Source organism: Urocitellus parryii, chromosome 3 (assembly GCF_045843805.1).
Source record: "Urocitellus parryii isolate mUroPar1 chromosome 3, mUroPar1.hap1, whole genome shotgun sequence".
NCBI lineage: Eukaryota > Metazoa > Chordata > Mammalia > Rodentia > Sciuridae > Urocitellus > Urocitellus parryii.
Genome location: NC_135533.1, coordinates 169829338 through 169847497, shown reverse-complemented (window position 1 = coordinate 169847497; position 18160 = coordinate 169829338). Strand labels below are relative to the sequence as shown.

At 46.9% G+C, this 18160-nt stretch overlaps 2 protein-coding genes across 5 annotated transcripts in view; one reads left to right on the top strand and one right to left on the bottom strand.

Annotated features, from left to right (window-relative positions):
• Nucleotides 1-12501, bottom strand: part of Nisch (nischarin) — a 36047-nt gene extending 23546 nt beyond the window's left edge. For all 4 annotated transcript variants that reach the window (XM_026388539.2, XM_026388540.2, XM_026388541.2 and 1 more), the window contains exons 1-3: nucleotides 12314-12501; nucleotides 9736-9819; nucleotides 8869-9051 (exon numbers count right to left, since the gene is read on the bottom strand). In XM_026388539.2, the coding sequence (XP_026244324.1) occupies nucleotides 8869-9051; nucleotides 9736-9819; nucleotides 12314-12415 (369 nt within the window). In that variant the 5' untranslated portion in view covers nucleotides 12416-12501. The remainder of the gene's footprint in view (nucleotides 1-8868; nucleotides 9052-9735; nucleotides 9820-12313) is intronic.
• A 1420-nt stretch (nucleotides 12502-13921) lies between these two features.
• Tnnc1 (troponin C1, slow skeletal and cardiac type) lies at nucleotides 13922-16876 on the top strand. Its single transcript, XM_026388607.2, has 6 exons — nucleotides 13922-13999; nucleotides 15466-15496; nucleotides 15728-15874; nucleotides 16084-16198; nucleotides 16437-16573; nucleotides 16665-16876. Exons 1-6 carry the CDS (start codon nucleotides 13976-13978, stop codon nucleotides 16694-16696), a joined length of 486 nt encoding a protein of 161 aa, XP_026244392.1. The 5' UTR covers nucleotides 13922-13975; the 3' UTR covers nucleotides 16697-16876.
• The last annotated feature ends 1284 nt before the right edge of the window (nucleotides 16877-18160 follow it).

Genomic DNA, 18160 nt, shown 5'->3' with positions numbered 1-18160 from the left:
CACCAGGATATGCAATTCACATGTTTCTAGGACGTAAGAGGCACCAGACTGCAGGAGACAGAGTGTCCCTTTCCTGTTTTTCTCTTTGGTTGTTTGTCTCTTTCTTATTATCTTTTATACATCATGGCTACCTGAATAGTTGTTTATATGCTGTAAACATTTCCTCCCAGCCTGTGTACACCTTTTACTTTTATTCAGGTGGTTTTGATATAGCAAGATTTTTTTATTTTTATGTCATTTAACCTATAATACTTTTCCTCTGGGACTTATGAGGCCTCTTTCCCCACCCCAAAATTATAAAAATAGTCTTTCTTTCAGCCATTTAAGATATCTTTTAAAAAGTGATTTATTTAATCTGCTTAAAATTCAATTTATACATAATGTAAGAATCACTCCTCTCCCATTCCAATCCCCAGTGGATAAGAGCCCAGCTTTAAGGGACTTTTTGAGTCTGGTAGGGTAAGGAGACAAATGTGAAAGGGCCGGCAAAAGGTAGGGGTTCCAGTCAGGAGTGACAGGAGAGACTATAGGGTAACTCAGGTTCAACTTCAGTCTCTTGTAATGTCTTTTTTCTTGGTTACTGGGGATTGAACCCAAGGGCACTTTACCACTGAGCTATATCCCCAGAACTTTTAAATTTTTATATTGAGACAAGAGTTTTGCTAAGTTGCTGAGCCTGTCCTCAAATGCATGATTCTCCTGCCTCAATCTCCCAAGCCGCTGGAATTATACATACGGACCACCATGCCTGACAATCTCTTGTAACTCAATTACATTTTCCTTGGCAGCTGTGAAGACCTTAAAATTAGGCAGAACATAGAATGATCCAGAAGCTTGCACCTCCATGAACAGTTTTGAGAACCAAACCTTATCTACAAATCTCTGCAGTCATATCACCTGGCTCTAAGAGGTCACAGGGGATGTCAATCTGTGCCCTCCTCAGTTCCCCAACAGCAACTTCAAAAGCCTTCAGACTCTGTATATGTGAGAGGCTCCCAGAGGTCTCTCACAGGAAAAGACCTCCCTCTTCTATCAACAGTATTAAACAATCTTCACCTTTCATTGCACATTTCTTCAGATAGCTGCCATCAGCTCAGAAAGAACCTGAAGAAAGAATTACCCTGGAAGCCAACTCTGCTAAGAGGATAAGGCTGGAACCTCCAGAAGGTACACAAAGCTGGGAGATGGTGAGGGTCAAGGGCTTGTGCAAGAAGGGAGCAACCTTCCACTTCTGAGCCATCTCAACAGCAAAAGTGCAATAACTTCTCACCCTGTTCTGTGGGGCACAGTAAGCTCACACTGTTACAACACTTTCTACTTGATTTCCTGGGCCAACCTTCACTGTGGGGGGTAGCCTGAACCAGAGGAACAGGAAAAAACCTAGAGCACCAGCCACCTCTGGTCAAGTTGTAGACAAAGCTGTGGTTAGTCAGGCCTCTACAGGGAGAAGGAGAAAGGGGACCTTGGTGGCCACTGAGGCCTAGCTGCTGCCAGTACTCCTAGGTAAGTCACCTGTGGGGATAAGAGGCTGTTCACATGCCCTACTACTTCGTTTGTGTTAAAGAGACCTGAAACACTTTAGGGTGACACAAATGTCTCAAGTGAAGTGCATCTTTTAAAAAGACATTCATTAGGCTGAGCACAGAGGCACACATCTGTAATCCCAGCAGCACGGGAGGCTGAGGCAGGAGGATCATAAGTTCAAAGCCAGCCATAGCAACTTAGTGAGGCCCTAAGCAACTCAGTGACACCCTGTATTTAAATAAAATACAAAAAAGGGCTGGGAATGTAGCTCAGTAGTTAAGTGCCCCTGAGTTCAATCCCCAGGACAACAAATAAATAATTAAATAGACATTAATTGAACCCCAATAAAAATGCCAACTAATAATATTAGCTATATTAAAAAATCAAAACACTCATCCACCTAAAAGCATTACAGATCTACTCATCAGCCATGACACTGCCAACCAAGATCATTTGTTGGTGCGCAGAGGTGTTTTTTTTTTTTTTTTTTTTTCTGTGGTGCTAGGAATTGAACCCTGGACCTTGTGAATGCTAGGCAAGCACTATACCACTGAACAAAGGTTTGAGTTTCACATAAACAACCACAGACTATTAAGGCTGTAGCTCTATGACTTGAGCATATTCTGACTTGAGCATGACTGCAGGAGGCTGAGGCAGGAAAATCTCAAGTTCAAGACCAGCCTCAATAACTTAATAACACCCCAATCTCAAAATAAAAAATAAAAAGGGCTGGGGAGACAAGTGGTAGAGCACCCTAGGTTCAATCCCCAGTACTGAAAAACAAAAACAAACAAAAAAACCTCCAGGCTATATAAAAAAGTAACATAATGTTTGTAAGGACAAAGGATTTGAATACACTTTTCCAAAGAAGGTATGTAAATGACCAATAAGCACATGAAGAGGCCCAACATCATTAATCACTGTGGAAACACAAACCAAAACCACAATGAGATATCACTTCAAATCTACTTGACTGTCTAGGTTGAAAAAAAGGACAAGAACAAGCGTTAGCCAGGCACAGTGGTACAAATTTGTAATCCCAGGATTTGGGAGGCTAAGGTAAGAGGATTGCAAGTTCAAGGCCAGCCTCAGCAATTTAGTGAGGTCCTAAGCAATTTCATGAGACCCTGTCTCAAAATAAAAAACAAAAAGGGATGGGTGGGCTGGGGTTGTGGCTCAGAGGTAGAGCGCTAGCCTAGCATGTGTGAGACACTGGGTTCAATCCTCAGCACCACATAAAGTAAAATAAAGACATTGTGTCCACCTATAACTAATTTAAAAAAAAAAAAACATTAAAAAAAGGGGGAATGGGATATGGCTCAGTGGTTAAGCACACCTAGGTTAAATCTCTAGCACCAAAAAATAAAAATAAAAAGGAAAAAATGTTATCAAGAATATGGAGAAATCAGAATGTATACATTGTTGGAAGGAATAAAAATGTATCAACCTTGGAAAATAATTTGACAGTTCCTCAAAAATCAAAGCACAGAGTTACTCTATGACCCAGCCTCCCATTTCCGGGCATATATTGTACAAATATGAAAACATAAGTTCACACAAAAATTTATACAGTAGATCCCTCTTATCCACAGTTTCATTTTCTGTGGTTTCAGTCACCCATGGTCAATTACAATCTGAAAATATTATTTTTTTTTAAAGAGAGAGAGAATTTTTTAATATTTATTTTTCAGTTCTTGGCAGACACAACATCTTTGTTTGTATGTGGTGCTGAGGATCAAACCCAGGCCGCATGCATGCAAGGCGAGCGCGCTACCGCTTGAGCTACATCCCCAGCCCCTACAATCTGAAATTATTAAAAAGAAAATTCCAGAAATAAGCTTGGAAGTTTTTAATTGCACACCATTTGGAATATTGTGGTACTGAAATGATGGTGATGAAATCTTATGCTGTAGGTCTCTGTCCCTCCTGGGACATGAATCAGCCCTTTACCCAGCATCCCCACTGTATAACATATCACCTAGTAGCCATCTTGGATATCATAATATTGAAGTGCTTATGTTCAAGCAACCCTTATTTTACTTAGAAAAGTTAGTCTCTTAGATAGAAAGTTAGTCTCTCAAAGTGTGAGACTAGTGATGCTAGTAATTCGAATATGTCAAAGAGAAGTCTTTTTAAAAAATATTTATTTTTTAGTCATAGTTCGACACAATACCTCTATTTTATTTATTTATTTTTATGTGGTGCTGGGGATGGAACCCAGGACCTCACATGTGCTAGGCAAGTGTTCTACTGCTGAGCCACAACCCCAGCCCGAGAAGTCTTTTTTTTTTGGAACTGGCAATTGAACCTAAGTGTGCACTCTACCACTGATCTACATGCCCAGTCATTTTCATTTTTTGAGATAGGAACTTGCTAAATTGCCAGAGTTGGCCTTGAATTTGCCATCCTCCTGCCTCAGCTTCCTGAGTAGCTAGGATTATAGGAGTGTGTCATGATACCAGTTTAAGAGAAGTCTTAAAGTGCTTCCATAAATAAAAGGATAAAAGTTTTAAACTTAATAAAGGGGGGGGATCATATGCTGAGTTTACTAACATCTACAGTAACAATGAATTCTCCAATCAGGAAACCATGAAGAAGTAAAATGAAATCCCTGGTAGTTTTGCTGCTGCACCTCAAACAGCAAAAGTTATAGCACAGTGTTTAATAAGTACTTAGTTAAGCTGGAAAAGGTAATTCAGGAGGCTGAGGTAGGAAGTTTGTAAGTTTGAGGCCAGCCTGGACAATTTAGCAAGACCCTGTCTGAAAATAAAAAGGGCTCAGGATGTAGCTTAGTAGTAGAGACCCACTGTGTTCGATTCCCAGTATAAAACCCAACAATTTTAACAACATAATGTGATAAAAGTTTTCATTTAAGGAAGTATTTCACAGCTTTTTACTGGCATATCTGAATCATCAGCATCACTACTCAGGTACCTTTGGGGCCATTATTAAGTAAAATAAAACTTACTTGAACACAAGCATTATGAAACTGAAGACTGATCTGAAAACTGGGATGGCTACTAAGTGATGCCTATATAGCGTGGATACACCAAACAAAGGATGATTCATGTCCCAGGAGGAATAGTATGAGATTTCATTATACCACTTAGACGGATTCACAATTTAAAACTCGTAAACTGTTGATTTCTGGAATTTTCCATTTAATATTTTTGGACTATGGATGCCTTTGGGTACAATGATGGAAAGTAATACCATGGATAAGGCGTTCCCTTTATCCATAGGATATGATAGTAATATCATATTATCATCCAATAGTATACTATATTATATATAACACATATTATATGTATGATCATAATACCATATTATTATATATGGAAATGTATTATTATCCAATAATATATATTACTCCGTTGTAAAGACTTAAGGAGGGGGCTGGGGATGTGGCTCAAGTGGTAGCACACTCGCATGGCATGCGTGCGGCCTGGGTTCGGTCCTCAGCACCACATACAAACAAAGATGTTGTGTCCGCCGATAATTAAAAATAAATATTAAAAAATTCTCTCTCAAAAAAAAAAAAAAAAAAAAACTTAAGGGTTCATGTTAAATAGGAATAGACCTTGAAAACATAATGCTAAATGAAAGAAATCAGTTACAAAAAGCCATGTTGGTATGAATCCATTTATGTGAAATGTCCAGAATAGGCAAACTCAGAGACAGAAAGCAGATTAATGACTGCCAATGGCTAGGGAGAAGGGAGGGATAGAAAGTTACTGCTAAGGAGAATAGGGTTGTCTTTGGGGATGATGAAATATTCTGGAATTAGACAGTGGTGATGGTTGTATGACTTTGTGAATAGTCTAAAAACAACTAAATAGTGCACTTTAAAGGAGTGAATTTTATGGCATGTGAATTATGTCTCAATTAAGAAGCAATCCACACTGTAGCCAAACAAGGTTCTCTGGGCCTACCCTGTCCAATGCTAGCAACACAAGAGGTGGAACACAACTGGAACAATTCCAAAATGAACACTAATGGTACAAAGGTTAAGAGAAATATTTTCTAGAGAGACCCCCACCTGGAGAAAAGGCTGACAATGCTATTAGAATCTGTTCAAGCTCAAATGAAGATTTAATCCAGTGGTTCTCAACTAGGTGTGATTTTGCTCCCCTGGAGGACATTGGGCAATACCTAGAGAGATTTTTAGTTGCCACAACTGGATGGGGGAGTTCTACTTGCACCCAGTTGGGAGAGGACAGGAATGCTGCCAAACAATACATAGGACAGCTCCTCACAGCAAAGAATTACCAGTCCAAAATATCAATAATGTCATAGTTGAGAGACCTGGCTTAATCTAATGAAGGGTCAATCACTCTAAATCCTTGGATTTATATAGCCTAGAGATCTATTTGATAATAGTATTTCAAATATGTCAAAACTGCTCCAAGAACATGCCTCAAACCAGAAACCCAGAAGTATAAAAAGCATTCTAGGCCTTTCCATGCTCAGAGTTGGGTATGTCTCCAGTAGCCATCAAGAGGTCTTAATGAGCTGGGCACAGAGGAGCACACCTGTAATCCCAGAAGCTCTGGAGGCTGAGGCAGAAGGATTGTGAGTTCAAAGGCAGCCTCAGCAACTTAGCAAGACCCTGTCTCAAAATAAAATATAAAAAGGGCTGGGGCTGTGGTTCAGTGGTTAAGTGCCCCGGGGTTCAATCCCTGTTTTTTTTAAAAGTCTTGATGCACAGATCTTTTTTTTTTTTTTTGGAGGGGGGGAGTACTGGGGATTGAACTTGGAGACACTCAACCACTGAGCCACATCCCCAGCCCTTTTTATTTAGAGACAGGGTCTCACTGAGTTGCTTAGTACCTCGCCATTACTGAGGCTGGCTTTGAACTCATGATCCTCCTGCCTTAGCCTCCCAAGCTACTGGGATTATAGGCGTGCACCATGGCACCCAGCTTGATGCACAGATCTTAAACAAGTTGTACTTTGACAAGATGCTTATATAGTTTCATCCTTAAATGGGAAATCAAAGTTTTCTTTTTTTTAAATTTCAGTACTTTGTAAAATACTAAAACACTAACCAATAAAGTTTGTCTCAAAGGCTCACATAAGGAATGTAATTTTTCTCACATAAGAAAAAAAAAAGTAAGGGGCTGGGGTTATGGCTCAGTGGCAGAGTGCTTGCCTATAATGTGTGACACTGGGTTTGACTCTCAGCACCACACATAAAAAATAAAATAAAGGTCCACTGACAACTAAAAAAATATTCAAAAAGAAAATTAAAAAAAATGCTTACAAAAGGAAAGTGTTAACCACATAAACTGCTGGTATATGCTAGATAAAATCCAAAGCACAGAGACATACACTAGCAGTAAATGCCACCCTTTTCCCACATGGTCCTTCCAGCTTAGTGGCTCAAGATTAGAACCACCATCAAATGCCAAATCTCCAGGCTTTATTTAGTACCTCCCAAAAGGTTCAGATGTCTTCCTTTCAATGATTTCAAGGAAGCTGTATTTTAAAGGAGTGGGCTGGGCCTGACTGTGACCCAGACATTCCTTCCCATGAGGGGAGAATGAATAGGAAGTGGGTTTTTTCCTATTTTCATCACATAAGGGGAAAAGTAATTAAATGCAAACTACCTGAAAATCTACCATCTAGAGAAAACTGCTCCTAGCATTTTTAATGTATAACCTCCCAGAATTTCTTTTTCTTTTCTTTTTAATTTATTTTTTAGATGTAGAAGGACACAACACAATGCCTTTATTTTTATGTGGTGCTGAGGATCGAACCCGGGTCCTGCCCATGCTAGGTGAGCGCTCTACCGCTGAGCCACAATTCCAGCCCCCAGAACTTCTTATATGTAAACTTTTTCTTTTAAAAGAACCCTAGAGCCAAGTGCAGTGGCACACATATAATACCAGCTACTCAGCAGGCTGAGGCAGAAGGATTTGAGGCTGAGGCAGGCCTCTAAAATTTAGTAAGCCCAGTCTCATTAAAATAAGAAGGGCTGGGGATGTAGCTAGGTGGTATAGTGCTTTCATAGCACATGCAAAGCTCTGGGTTCAATCCTCAGTACTGAAAACAAAAACAAAAACAAAAAGAAATCCTAGTCTATATCTTGTTTTATGACCTGTTCTTTTCATATAATATACTTATTTTTTCACATCAACAAATCCAGAGCTACACCATCATTTTCTAGCATCATACTATCTAATCATAAGGCTGCACCCTTTCATTTTTTTTTTTTTTTAAACCTCTTCTCTTTGGACTTTTGGACTCTTTGGTATCTTGTTACAAAACCTGGAATGGGGCTGGAGATGTGGCTCAGCGGTAGCGCGCTCGCCTGGCATGCGTGCGGCCCGGGTTCGATCCTCAGCACCACATACCAACAGAGATGTTGTGTCCGCCGAGAACTAAAAAATAAATATTAAAAATTCTCTCTCTCTCTCTCTCCCCTCTCTCACTCTCTCTTAAAAAAAAAAAAAAAAAAAAAAACCTGGAATGATCACCTTTATTCATATATATTCTTTTTTGCAGTTCCTGGATTTCTCATTAGAATAAATTCTCCGGAAGCGGAACTACTGGAGTTTTTAACATTTTCAGTCTCACACTGTCAAACTGTCCTTCTTCAGGTTTGATAACTTATTCTGTTCCCAGTGGTTCTCGATTGTTCCTCTGCTCAGAAGGAAGAGCAGTGCTGCTCTACGGCATACCCTCCCTTTAAAGGAAAGTATCAGCAACCTGGCAATGCAGACCCTGACAATATGCCAAGATGGCAATACTCTGCCATCATAGACTGATCACAAACTATCTTGGGCTATAAATTAACAACTCAACAACAGTCTATGCCAGATATCACCTGCCTAATCCATGCTCAACTCATTTGGATGGAAATCTGGCTTAAATACCTACAGGCCATTTTTATTAAATAAAATGTCTTGTGGTAGCTGGGTGTGGTGGCCCAACAATGCCAACTACTCAGGAAGTTGAGGCAGGAGGTTCACAAGTTCAAGGCCAGCCTGGGCAACTTGGTGAGAACCTGTCTCAAAATAAAGTAAAAAAAGAAAAGGAGATATAGTTCATAGCAGAGCATTTGCCCAGAATGTATGAGACCCTGGATTTAAACCATGCATACACAAAATCTTGTAGAGGAAAACCTCTGTGGCCACAGTCATTCAAACTTAGGCAAATCAGCCAATGAGTGTGTTTCTGCTTACAATCCATCCCTAAGCAGAGTGATGTTCTCCATCCTAATCTTAGGGTCAGACTCTAGACTACCCTCCTCTCAAAGTCTAGGTCTACATTGGTTTGTTGCCTTGAATTTTGGTAGGTGTGGGCTTGTAGGCAAAGGCGAGAATCCTAAGAGGAACTTACATAGAAGTGAAAATGTAAGAAGTGGGCCAGCACTCTAGGGGCCACGCCAGGGAAGGCAGCCAGCAGAGTCTGGAGGTACACCTCCAGATCCTTCTCCCTTTTTTCCACCAAGCTTCTGGAATTTTTCCCAATTATCTTTTTGGGAGGAAGTAGATTTTTATCAATCTTTCTCTCTGCAACAAGCTGTAAGAAAAGACAAGCATATCAACCACATACCAAGTAGCTCTGTGCCTATAAAAGACTAAGGTGAGGAGCAGAGGGCAGGCACTTGTCGTTAACTTCCACAGTCCCTCCTGGCAGCAGTACCAGGGTTGGTGACCCACCTAATGCACTTGGAATTTAGTATTAGAGATATCAATACAATTCCAGATGAGGAATTCCATCTGGAGACTTTGCAGATATTCAGAAAAGCAACACTTCTGGGCCCCTAAAATTGCCATCTTTTTCAAACCAAGATGAAAACCAATTGAGGCAGTGATGTGTTTTAAAACATTCTCACTGCAAATGACCCAGGGAAAAGCAGCTCTCTCTAAAAGCAAGAAATGGAATCACAGCTTGATATTAAAGTACAGGCTCTGGAATAGCTATATTAGGTGGAAAAAGTTCAAACCTGTCCCCTCTCCGGGAAACTATCTCATATCTGAGCTAGGACTGGCAATTTTAAAATCAAAATTCAAATATCTCCTTATGGATTGTCTCATATTGGAGCCAAACTCCTAGGATTCACAAGCTCTTTTGTCAGTTACATTAATAAACTGATTTTTTAGAAGAGCTGGTTTTGCCCTAAAACTAACATGTGACACAATGGGAACTTGGCCTCCAAACCCCCAAGCCCTGAGACACAGGCTCCCACTTCCTAAGGGTTACCTTTTCATGCAGGTCATGGAAGTCACTGTAGCGGTGCTTGACTGTCCACTCATGGTTGCCATCGGTGACCTGTATGATATAAACCTAAAGAGGGAAGATCATTGTCCTTGTGTCAAGGGAAGCAAACCAACAACAAGGAGTCCCCTGTCCCCACAGCAATAGCTGTAGGCCCTCTCCAAATGACTGTCTTCACCCACCAGTCTCTGCTCTGACCTTTGTTGAGCAGCAGGAGTCCCTCTTGGCCTCCTCCACAGCCCTAGCATTAGGTCTGGGAAGCATATGGGACAAGCCTCTGGCTTCAATCATCAGAAAGAAAAAGGTGACTCTACCACTACAAGGCACCTCTTTAGGTCTTTTTTATGTATGTTTCCAGGTAATTCAAAACCCAACTTGAGCTATAGGTAAAGCCACCTTTTTCAAGGGAGGCAGAGTAGGGGCAGGTCTAACAGGACCAGCTTCTCTGCTGTACCTCTTTTCCAGGGGCCCTGGCTGTATCCTGGAAGCAAATCCTTTTCCAACCCTTTCTTTTTTATTTATTTATTTTTATGTGGTGCTGAGGATTGAACCCAGGGCCTCACACATTCTAGACAAGTGCTCTACCACTGAGCCACAACCACAGCGCCCTCCCCCAACCCTTTCAATGTGATCATAGCTATGACTTCTATTGCTCCACCAGGGGTTTAGACACCATGAAGCTACTATCGGAAGCAGTGGTGGACAATTAGCCCAAACAGGAGGCAATACAATTTAGCCATTTGAAAAATGGCTGGGTTTAAGTTGGGGTTGTGGTTCATGCCTGTAATCCCAGTGCCTTGGGAGGCTTGCAAGAAGATTCAAGATGCTTTGGGGTTGTGGCTCAGTGGTAGAGCACTCGCCTAGCATGTGCAAGGCCCTGGGTTCGATCCTTAGCACCACATAAAATAAATAAATTAATTAAAGATTCAAGTTCAAGACCTTCAACTACTTTGCAAAACACTATCTCAAAAAATAAAAAGAACTAAGGATATAACAACTCAGAGGTAAAGCGCCCCTGAGTTCAATCCCCAATACCAAAAAACAAAGCAAACAAACAAAAAAACCTGGATTCAAAACCTGTTTCTGCCATTTCTGGGCTATGCCTTATGTATCACTTATGTAAGTGATTGGGAGCCAAAGCTCTTTCAGAGCCTCAGTTCCTCCATCTTAAAATCTGCTAGGATTAAGGATCAAGTAAAGCAATACATATAAAATGCTTTGTGCAGGGTTTGACACCCTAACAAAAGATGGGTGTTAATAACATCCAACTGGGCACACTCAGGGACAGATGATGGTAGGGTAAGACTGGATTACAGACCTCCTCCCCTTTCACAGTCAGAGGGGCAAAGCCCTGAATATGGAGAGCTTTTTGAAGATCCAGCTGATTGTAGCCAATGGATGATAGCCAGCCATCAGCTCAGAGACCTCATCCCTCAAACCCCATCCCCCACCCCTACTAGTTTTCAGACCCTCTTTACTGAAAGGAAGGAGGAGGAGGAAAGAGTCAACTCTGCTGAAACCTCTAGCCCTGAGCAGCAGCCATTTCTCCAGGGCCAGCCTGTTGCTACAGATCCACCCCCAACCTGTATTCCATTCTGGCAGCTTCCCACCCTTACTCCCAGGAAAAGAAAAAGAGCCAGAGGGAAGACCCTAGGGTGGGGGGTTAGGATGAGGGCCAAGGGAGGGGCCCCCTCCCCAACATCCAGGGAACAAAGGACAGGAGTTTGGGAGATGCTCAAAGAGCCCCCACCCCAGAGCAAATTTTTGCCAGGCAGCCCATCAGGCTCAAAGGCCTGGCATCCAACTCCACCCAGATTCGGGAGAGTCTTCAGCCCCACTGCAGTCGGAAACTACGCCCGCCTTCTGTACCCTCTCCCTCATCCCTAGAAGTGTGTGGGGAGGCGGCTTGCTGCCTCATCTCGCCTCCACAGCCCAAAGCCCAGAAGGCCCCAAAGGATTTGTAGGTCTTGCACTTCAGCTCAGAGATCCTCCCCCCTCCCCCCATTTCCCTTGGCTGGGTTCCACTCCTCCCAGGATCTGGTCTCCGCCAGACCCGTAGGGTCGGGGGGGGGGGGGGGGGGGCAGCTCTTTCCCTCACTTCACCCAGCAGATCCCGACCGGCGCCCTCAGATCGGGACCCCGCCCCCTCTCCTTCACCACGCTCCCACTGGGCCTTGACCCCTTTCCCGGATTCCATCCATCAGGACCCCCTTCCCCAATCCCTTCCTCCCAGACCCCCTGTCAAGGCCTCGCAGCGAGCACACCTCCAGACCAGGAGGATCTCGATGGGCTCCGCCTCATCTACACATCCCTCCTCCCCAGGCCTCCTTTATCCCCAGATCCCCTCCAACCCAAGTCTCGTTTTCTGACCGCGTACCCTTCCAAACCCCCTCCCCGGGCCCGCCCTAGAACCCTCCTGGCCTTGCGGGGACCCAGCGCTTTCCTTCGACTCCCCAACCACAGGTCCAGTAGTCAGAATCGCAGACCCCTCCCCAAACCCATGGACTCGGATTCCAGGTTCCCATCGCCATCCCGTCTTTAGGTACCCGCGTCCCCACCACACCGTGTAAGTGTCCACGAGCTCGGAACCCACGACGCGAGCCTCTTTGGCCGGCTCGGCCTCGCGCTCCGGCCCGAAGCTACGCGCCGCCGCCGCCGCCGCCATGTTCGGGGCTCCGCCACCACAGCAGCCGCTCGGCGCAGACTGGCAGCAGCAGGGGGCGGGGTCAGAGTCCCACCGCCCCCCGGCCCCCGCCGCCCCCCGCCCGCGCCGCACGCCGCGCCGCCATCTTGGCTCCACCGCTTTCTCGCGCCCTCGTCCCGCCTCTCGCACGTAATTGACAGGACCGCCAACGGCGCGCGTGCGCAGCTCTCGCGGGCCGGCTCGCTTGTGTGGTCGCTTCCTGAGGCGCTCCGCGGGCAATAAGCTTGAGACCCTGTGCTCAGGCCGCTGTGGTGGTCGTTCCTTGGTCCTCAAGAAGGTCCTAGGCTTCCCGAGCTACTCAAGCAAGTCCCTGCTCCGTCTGGTCTCAGTTTTACCCCTGGAAGAGGAGGGCAGTCATTGCGCCTCGCCTGGCTGTTGGGTTCATTCCCCGTGGGGAAGGAGAGTGTTGAAGGAGCTGTGCTGAGGGCCCCCGTGGAGGGCCAAAGTGACTGCGCCAGTTCTTAACCTCTGACACTCGGAGATCTCCTCCGTCACATACAGCTTGCGGAGAATTGAGTGGGTTAATTCATGCAGTGCTCACAAGCAGGAAGCTCGTATCAAGGTGGGATCTGTATGAAGCAGGGGTGTAGGTGGAGTGAAGGGGTGTGTGCTCGCCATTGGGCATGTGTCCCACAGATGATGGCCCTGGGCCCAGGAACTATAGTGCTCCAGTCAAGAAGCAGCCCTCCAGGGGAAGACCTTGAAGAAGGAGGTGGTAACCCAACTGGAGGATGAGGAGGGAGACAACTGGGCGTAGATGGGCTCTGTAGGGGTATTTGTTGAGTGACTGAATGTAGCTGATTCAAGCCCAAAGCGAGCACTGCTATCCTCCAGGAGATGAAATGTCTGGAGCAGGGCACCTCTGATTAAAGGGCCCCAGACCACCCTGTACTAAGGTGGGTCGTCAGCTTCTTTGTCATTAGATCCGTATCACCATGCGCTGAACTTGGCATTTGAAAAGCTTCTCTTGGTAAGGCCTTATAGTCACTGCAACTCTTTGCACGTTGACCCCCCTCCCACCGTTCCACCAGAGGTATAGCATAAGGGGGCAGGGTGCCAAGTCAACCAGATCTTGGGTAAATCGCCACTGCTCCAGGAGCCTGTTTCCTTATCTGGAAAGTGAGGGTGATAGCATCCACCTCCCTGATGGATAGAAAGTTGCGATTCTGTGCTTAAGGGCCTGGCCTGGGGCCCACTACTCTGGCAGTTCTTGCCTGAGTCTGGGCTCAGGTTTTCATTCATTCAAGAAACATTTCCTGAGAGCCTTCTGTGGGGTATGGTGGACAGAGAGCAAGAAATTTGGTCCTTGTACCCCCTTCTTGGTCCTTGTAGCCCTTTATCCCTCCCTTCCCTGGGCAGAGGATACAGGGACTCAAGCCAGCCTGAGATCACCAGGACCAGGGGAGGGGGTGGAGGATACTCAGTGGTGGGCTGGGCTGGGAATGCAACGGGGCAGGGCTATTTAAGCTGAGGTTGGAGGGCTGGCTGGGAACCCAGGAGCCTGTCCTGTGAGTTGCCGGCATGGATGACATCTACAAGGCTGCGGTGAGAGACGGGTTTGGGCAGGGCTGAGGCCCACTGGGAGCTCATTTAGCTTAGACTGGAGAGCAGGGTCTTCCCAGGGAAGTGATGGGGTCCTGAGAGAGCTCACAGATCTTTAGCCTAGGCTCTCAAGGGAATGGGGAGGCTGGTGTTCCCGTGTGCGAAGGAGGTGAGAGGTTCAGGGTCTGGAGAGGAGATGTCAGGGTGGGCAGATGAGGAGGTCTCATCTTTTAGCATCCAGTCTCCTGCTCTGATTCCAAGTGTCTGTGTCACTCTGTTTCAGCCACATCTCTACATTTGTCTCTGTTCTCTGAATCTTTTTTCATCTTTCTCAGTCTCTTTTCATTTCTTTGTTTTTCTTGAGCCGTTTCTCTGAGTTCCTGTTGCTGCCACCCTGTCCCCACTCCCCATTTTTACCCCTCACACTCTGCTTCTCAGTCATTCACAATCTGCCACCCACCTCCAGCCCCTTAGCTGACTAAAGATGCTTTGGAGGGTGGGAGGGGGATTGTGAGGAGGTGCTGTGTAATCTGAATCCTGGGCTGGAGAAGAGGTTTTGAAGTTCCAGATAGGGAAGGATTGGGCCTGGGGAAGGCGAGGGAAGAAGGAAGAGAGAACTAAGTCCATAGCTGTCTTAGGGTCTGGAAGGCCAAGGGCTCAGTGGCTTTACTGGGTGAGAGAGAAAGGGCTGGTGAGTGGACACCCCAAGTCCCTGCAGCCTTCTAGGGTTCACTAAGGGGCTTCAAATGCTGGGTGGGTGGTAGCCTCCCCCTTCCCCAGAGACAAGGACATTCAAGAGATAGCTATTTCCAGGAGATCCCCCTCACCCCCGAAAATATGGTCTGACTTCTAGACAAGGAAGGGGTTACAGCTGGCTCCAGGGGTGCCCCTGCGTATACTTGGGAGTCCATGGAGCTGGGGAAGGGAGCAGCCCTCCACTCAGTGCCCATACAAGGCTTGGCAGGCTGGGGACTAATTTTGGCTCCCGAGGCAGCACCAGCAGGCCAGGGGGCCAGATAACGCTGCCCCACCCCCTGCATGCCAAAGTCCCAGAACAATCACCAGGTTTAACTTTGTCCCCTGGTAAAAATAGCCCAGTGGCCACCCTGGTCAGGTTACAGTGGGTGGCTTTGCTCAACCCCACATTGGTTTTATTGTCTCAACCTGAGGGACAGCTGTCCCTCAGGCCATGCAGCTTGGATTTCATTAGGGTGGCTGAAAGGGCAGGGGAGTGGTCATTGGGTATTGTTACTCAGGGGTCACCTTGGTCCTGGAAGGGGTGTCCACCTGTCACCCTGGCCCTGAGCCTAGCCCCTTTGAGGCCAGCTGGGTCACCTTAGGACTTTGGGGGCAGGAAGGGAGGACTGTGGCCGCCTCTGGCTTCAGTCTTCCTGCCTATGGAATGGGTTGGTTTCCTTGGCAGCAGCTAAGGACTGAGTCTGAGTCCTGAGACTCCTTTCCCTCTATAGGTAGAGCAGCTGACAGAAGAGCAGAAAAATGGTAAGTGACCCCTGTGTTGCATATTGGGGTACAGCGAGGCCAGGCTGGGGGAATCAGGAGAAAACCCTAGATTGGAGATGAAAAGCTGGGGGTCCTTTTTACTGTGACCTCAGAAAAGTCTCAGAAAGGAGATGGGCAGGTTGGCAGGTGGCCCCAGGGATCTGGCTTTCTGGGGTCCTGGCTATTGAGCCCTGATTGCTCTATTTCCCCAACCCCTGCCATTGGATGCAGAGTTCAAGGCTGCCTTTGACATCTTTGTGCTGGGTGCTGAGGATGGCTGTATCAGCACCAAGGAACTGGGCAAGGTGATGAGGATGCTGGGCCAGAACCCCACACCTGAGGAGCTGCAGGAGATGATTGATGAAGTGGATGAGGATGGTAAGCCCCTGTGCCCTCCAGACCCATAATTCTCTGGTTCACTTGAGAGTTAAATACAAGAGCTGTTTTGCCTCTCTGCGCCTCAGTCATCTCATCAATAAAGTGGGCATAATAACCACTAGAGCCTCACAGAGTTGGAGGGAAGCCTGGGTTTGTGTGGAGGGCAGGCCGACTGAGGCCTCTCTGACAGCCACACTGCCAACCTCCAGGCAGCGGCACAGTGGACTTCGATGAGTTTTTGGTCATGATGGTTCGATGCATGAAGGACGACAGCAAAGGGAAGTCTGAGGAGGAGCTTTCTGACCTCTTCCGCATGTTTGACAAGTGAGCGCTGGCACTTGACTTCTCGCCCTGACCCAAACAGAGCTGGGAAAGAGGGACAGTCTCAGATTCCAAGCCTGGGAACTCAGTGGCTTCCATCTCCCGTTCTGTGTGATAGGGCACAGGGATGCCCCATATGCTAGTTCCCCTTGCCCTGCCTCCTGGGTTTGGGGGTGGGACTGGCTCACTGCTCTGTCTAGCCTTGCCCTGGGCTCTGAGGTCCCCCTCATCCTCCCTTCAGAAATGCTGATGGCTACATTGACCTGGAGGAATTGAAGATGATGCTGCAGGCTACAGGTGAGACTATCACGGAGGACGATATCGAGGAGCTCATGAAGGATGGCGACAAGAACAATGATGGTCGCATAGACTATGATGGTGAGTGGCTGAATGGGTAGGCCAGATCCTCCTGCTGTCCATGCCCTGTCAGGCCCCTACCTGTAACCCACACCTTCCTCTCTCTCCACAGAATTCTTGGAGTTCATGAAGGGTGTGGAGTAGACATTGACCTTCACCTGGAGCTGCCCATGCCCACCTTTCCACCACAGCTGGGGCCTGGGGTGGAGGCAGGGGATAGGGACCCCAGTCCCTGAACCTGGGTGTGTCCTTGACCCCTGGCCCTCTCTGACTCCCTCCTCCACCCTGTCCTGGGGAATGCAAATAAAGCCTTGCTCCCTGGGGGCCTGGTGTCTGGCTCTGATGTTCACTGGAGCTGTGGACTCTTCCCAGGGTCCCTTCCTATCTCACAAGGCATTCGGGGTGGATGCAGAACCTGTGCTCTGACTGCTGTGCCATCTGCCTTCTGCAGATCAGAGCCACCCAGGCTCTGTGTCTTACTGACTGCTTTCTGTAGTTGCTAGTGCACAGGTCCCATGGGCAGCAATCCAGCCTCTGCAGGCTGTGGCAAGCCTGGAGTCTGAATTTTAACAAGCTCATGGAGTGTTGCCTGATCAGCCAGTTCAGCAGCCTACAAGTCCTCCATGTGGAGAGAGCAGTTAGCTGCATTAGGCCCTAGATGTCCCTTGGTACAGCAACCCCAGTGACCTCTCAGCCTTCAGGGACCTATTATCTGCTTTCTATCTTCTCACCCATTTTACAGGTGAGGACCCTAGGGCTCAGAGAGCCAAGGTCATCTAGTGAGTCTGCAGGAGAACCCAGCCACATGACTTCTAGAACAGGCCTCTGTCAGATTAGCCAGGTCCAACTGGGCCTAATTCCAGTTTTGATGAACCTTAGAGGCTCCCGTCTCCCTCTCTGACAGGAAATGGAGGCCTGAAGCCTGGTGGCTGTCAGCTTAGTGGAGGAACCCAGGCCAGAGCTGCAGCCAGAACAGTGACGCTGGCCTTAGGGAGGGGAGTTGGGGGTTGCAGGGAAGTAGAGGTGTCCACAGTGGTGCTTACAGGAGGGACAGCTGCCATCGGCACCCAGGCTTCAGCCAGAATGCTAGCAGCTGTCCTTGCTCCACCCAGCTACCCCGTGGCCTCTGCACCTGTGCCCCAGTCTAGGCGTTTTCCAGACAAGCTGGGCATTCCAGAGGCAGTCTTGGAATTCTAGAGATGCCTCTGAGAGGCTAGAGCTGGCAGGAGCCGCTGGTCCTTGGAGAGACCTGGGAAGAATGAAGAGAGGTCTCCTTAGGCCTATTGTTGAGAGGGATGACACAGTGGATGGACCAGCCAGCCAGTGTATCATCTAATGGTTTTTTCACACACCATTGTGCGTGCCACGAGTCTGGATGCTGGGACACATCAGAGCAAGGCATAGTCCCCTATCTCACGGAATTTCTAGTCAACTCGGATAACAAAAGGAGACAAGTGCAACGAGGAAACCAGACCAAGGCTGGACTGGCACAGTGGGCTGTGACATTGAGCCATCAGGCAGGCTTCCTAGAGCAGATGACACTGAGCAAGGCCTGAAGAACCAGCCATGGGAGAACATGTGGAAAGACTCAGAGTCTCAGAAACAGAA